The 5000-nt window shown below is 44.9% G+C and overlaps 1 protein-coding gene across 1 annotated transcript in view; it reads right to left on the bottom strand.

Annotated features, from left to right (window-relative positions):
* The window catches only part of LOC121683871 (endothelin-converting enzyme-like 1), a 40211-nt gene that overhangs the window by 27359 nt on the left and 7852 nt on the right, over positions 1–5000 (bottom strand). The window contains 4 exon segments of the mRNA XM_042063719.1: positions 3849–3917; positions 4330–4494; positions 4496–4546; positions 4548–4596. Coding sequence (XP_041919653.1) covers positions 3849–3917; positions 4330–4494; positions 4496–4546; positions 4548–4596 — 334 coding nt within the window.

Here is a 5000-nt window from a genome sequence, read left to right as displayed (position 1 = left end):
TATAAGGTCCGCAGGTTAGCATCATATCTGAATCATCCGAAGGGTAGGACCTCCGTTTGACAAACCTCCGCATATACTCCGGAGGTTATATCTGAAAGCCCTTACACTCACACACATACATACACACACACACACACACACACACACACACACACACACACTCACACACACACTCTCTCACACACACTCACACTCACACTCACTCACACACACACACACACACACACACACACACACACACACACACACACACTCTCTCTCTCTCACACACACACACACACACTTTCACACACACACACACACACACACACACACTCTCTCTCTCTCACACACACACACACACACTTTCACACACACACACACACACACACGCTCTCACACACACACACACACACTCATACACACACACACTCTCTCTCACACACACACACACACACACACACACACACACACACTCATACACACACACACTCTCTCTCACACACACACACACACACACACACACACAAACACGCATACACACACTCTCTCTCACACACACACACACACACACACACACAAACACACACACACACACACTCACACTCACACACACACATCCACACACACACACACACACACACACACACACACACACACACACACACACACACACACTCATACACACACACACACGCACACACTCACACACACACACACACACTCACACACACACAATGGGCATCTGTATGAGATGATCAGACAGACGGAGATGACATCATCAGGCAGTGGCAGCTGAGAGGCCCCGCCCATGGGTAGTGTCAGGGGCGGGCTCAGCAGGAGGTAGACAGACAGATTGCCACGGCGACAGATGAACAGATGGAGGACTGGAGAGATGAACGACAGACAGACAGATGGAGGGATAGAGCAAGCAGGAGGAGGGAGAGAAGGAGGGAGGGAGAGAAGAGAGAGAGGAGAGAGAGAAGAGAGAGGAGAGAGAGGAGAGAGGACAGAGTTCTGTTCACATACAAATGTGTCTGACAAGACTTACACACACCTCACACACACACACTGACACACACACACACTCTCACACTCACACACTCACACACACTCACACACACACACACACACATAAAAATAGATACAGACACACACACACTCACACATTCACACACACACACTCTCTCTCTCACACACACACACACACACTTAGACACTTTGCCTACCAATTTCTTCAAAAATGTATTTCACCTCATAGCAGCAGATGTAAATGTATCACTGCTGTCTGGCACTTTTCCTAAGTCACTGAAAACAGCTGTTCTCAAGAAGAATAACCTGGATGCCTCCATGCTAAACAATTACAGGCCCATATCCAATCTACCTTTCATTGGCAAAATTATTGAAAAAGTAGTCTTTAATCAACTAACTAACCTCCTAACATCAAAGTTTTTGTGCTTGTGTCACAACTTCAGAACGGCTTGATGCTTCAAATTTGGTGTGAACATTTGTATGTCAAATGTCAAGATCAAACCCACCTTGAGTGTGATATCTCAAGAACGCCTGACTTACAAGGTTCTTTGGTACGAGGGTTTGTATGAACTCAAAAATATAGGGGCCTATCATGACAGCCTGAATTTCCCTTTAGGGATCAATAAAGTATCTATCTATCTATCTATCTATCTCTTTCTATCTATCTATCAGTCATGGGTGTGTTTGGGGCGTAACAAGGCGTTCCTAGTGTGTGTTCTTACAGTAATCAGTCATGGGTGTGTTTGGGGCGTAACATCATTTAAACCAATGAGAACGACATCTGTCATTCCCTTTAACAGCACGAAGCGCATCGTTATTTTGACAGTCAGCGGCGCATTTGAAGGAGTCTGCTTGCGAGACCACATGAAACAGTCATTCCACTAAACCATGCTTTACTGAAACCTAGCAGAGTATAGCCTTTACGCATATGCACTCGTCTATTATTTGAACTCATTGGCAAGTGAAACTAACTTCAGTCAACACAAGACAGTTAGTAGTAAGTTACTTTCACTATTGACTGACAATGGGTTACCATCGAAAACATAGGCTGGAAAAATCAACACTTACCCTAATATTTTTCGAATGACTGAATAAATCAATGTTTATCCTGCAGAGGAGTTGCTTATGGGGCCAGCCGTGGCCTACTGGTTAGCGCTTCGGACTTGTAACACGGCTGAAGTGCCCTTGAGCAAGGCACCTAACCCCTCACTGCTCCCCGAGCGCCGCTGTTGTTGCAGGCAGCTCACTGCACCGGGATTAGTGTGTGCTTCACCTCACTGTGTGTTCACTGTGTGCTGTTTGTGTTTCACTTATTCACGGATTGGGATAAATGCAGAGACCAAATTTCCCTCACGGGATCAAAAGAGTATTTATACTTATACTTATATCTCGTGACAGTGCGTCTTCAGTTGTGCTCTCGCCTAATCACTTTTAACTGTCATGACCAATTTGCAAATGCATTGTGAGATGTATTTCGTAATATCTTTATTCTAATTATGTTTCCCATTGTAGCCTAATGGTGTAACTTCTAATGTTTTGCATGGATGTGCGCTGGTGTGCGTTCATGGAGGATAGAAGGATGGTGCGTTGTGCACCCGCCCATATGACTGTTGATAATGCGCTCTTAAAATAACATATAAACAACTCGCCATGGACCTCCGACCAGGTTTCTCTTGGTCAGTGGCGTAATGCATTTTAGGTTGTGTATGATAACGATTTTTAGACAATGCGCTAGGCCACTCCCTGCGTTGTTAATTACCACACCCCTGGGCACATTGTTTACAGTAAAAAATAGACGTGCAAAATAAGAAAATAAATTTTGCGCCGGGTGGAAAATAGGGGTCTAAGTGATTCAATGTTTTTTTTTCCAGGAATCTCCCCACCAACATTAAGCCAGCAGCTTTCTATCCACTATTGTAATTCCTCTGGAATTGAATTTCTAGTTTTAATTATTCTTAATTTTAAATGATTTTACTTTTACTTGTGCGTTTCATGTTTTCTTTTTTTATTATTATGATCTTTACCTTTTTAAATATTCTTTGACTAATGCCCTTCTATGCTTTAATTAGCTATTCCTGTTTGCTTTGTTTATGTAAAGCACATTGAATGACCTCTGTGTATGAAATGCGCTATATAACTAAACTTGTATATGAGAGAGAGAGAGAGAGAGAGAGAGAGAGAGAGAGAGAGAGAGAGAGAGAGAGAGAGAGAGAGAGAGAGAGAGAGAGAGAGAGGCTACTGTATGTTTATACATGGCAGGACATTTCACCCTCTGCGTTTTCAAAAATAACATTGTGCACACCTGTCAGTTTTCAGAGAAGTTTCCCCATGTATATATGCAGTCAAGAGCATGCCAAACCTGTCGGTGGCAGTGTAAGGAGAAGCTCAATCCCACATTCAGAATCCCGCAAACAGCAACAAATCACTTCCTATTTCTCGTTTGAACTCTATTGGCAAATGCAAACAGGCCAAAAGCGTTTGCACAAACGTACAAATGAGTAATAGCATCCATGATCAGTAGCCAAACAAACTGTAAACATAGGGCGCTCACATGACGTTAAGAAATGTCTGCCACCTAATGTGACGTTTGAGAACCTAAAATCCCGTTTCTCCCTGTTGACACGACAACACAACCGGCGTTATCAGAAATCTCCACTTTGGCCAGAGTTTTTAGAAATAATCGTTTTCTGTGATAAAAATGGGGTTTCGTATAAATGAGTGCCCAGACCGCAGGGAAATATCTGCGTCTTCCCTTCGTGTAAACGGGGCCAGAGAGAGAGTGTATGTGTGTGTGTATACGTGTGTGTGTGTGTGTGTGTGTGTGTAGGAAGAATTACCTTCACACTATCCTCATCCTGTCCCAGGTATAGAGTCCTTTCAGGCAATGTTAACCCCTCTTGGTCAATCTAAAACGCATGCACACACACACACACACACACACACACACACACACAGAAACAGACACACACAAACACAACACATATTTACAAACAGACATATACTTACAAAAAACACCCAAAGAAATTGATGGGGAACAGTCTGAAATCACGTTAAACGCGATCGTGATGTTTTCTCTCTCTTTCTCTCTCACTCACACACACACACACACACACACACACACACACACACACACACACACATTTCATGATTGGAACACATGATTACTTTTCCAAAGATGCATAAAATATGGACACACACACACACACACACACACACACACAATCACTGATTGCATTGCATGAGAAATCAGCCAGAATGACAAAATACCCCTAATGTGTTTACAAACACAGAAACACACACACACACACACACACACACCCGGATGGCGTTGCGTGAGGAGTTCTTGTCGTCCACGTTGACGGTGAGGGAGAAGAAGACAGAGGTGCTGTAGAGGCCCTGGGTCCTAAAGAGCATCTCGTTAAAGTCGGGCCATGCCGCACCCGACACCCGCTCCCACCCTGCCCCCCGGGGGAGGGGCCGAGGACAGGTCCCACCCACCACAGCTGTCAATCACCTCCAGCATAGGCCCCGCCCCCCAGACGGTCAATATCATGGATGTTGATGCAGGAGCGATAAAAAGGCCTTCACCTGGAGGAGAGAGGGAGAGAGGGGGAGAGGGAGGGAGAGAGAGAAGAGAGAGGGAGGGAGAGAGAGAGGGAGGAGAGAGAGAGAGGGTGAGAGAGGGAGAGAAGAGAGAGGGAGGGAGAGAGAGAGGGAGGGATGGGGAGAGAGAGAGGAAGGGACACATGCAAATCCAATAAATAAATGTTCAACTTTTGGTGTTCCAATGAGAACGTCACCTATTACCGCCCGTCCCATATGTCCAAGCTCTTGTGTGTATGTCACTTACTATTCATTTCTATACAAACCCAGACGGCGGATTCCTAAAGAAACGCAAGCACCCACACCATAAGTATCTAACCATGGCCTACTGGTTAGCGCTTCAGACTGGTAACCTTCATCAAGTGCACCTAACCCCTCACTGCTCC

This window comes from Alosa sapidissima, chromosome 15 (genome assembly GCF_018492685.1).
Source record: "Alosa sapidissima isolate fAloSap1 chromosome 15, fAloSap1.pri, whole genome shotgun sequence".
In the NCBI taxonomy this organism is placed as follows: domain Eukaryota; kingdom Metazoa; phylum Chordata; class Actinopteri; order Clupeiformes; family Clupeidae; genus Alosa; species Alosa sapidissima.
This window is presented reverse-complemented; position numbering and strand designations above follow the sequence as displayed.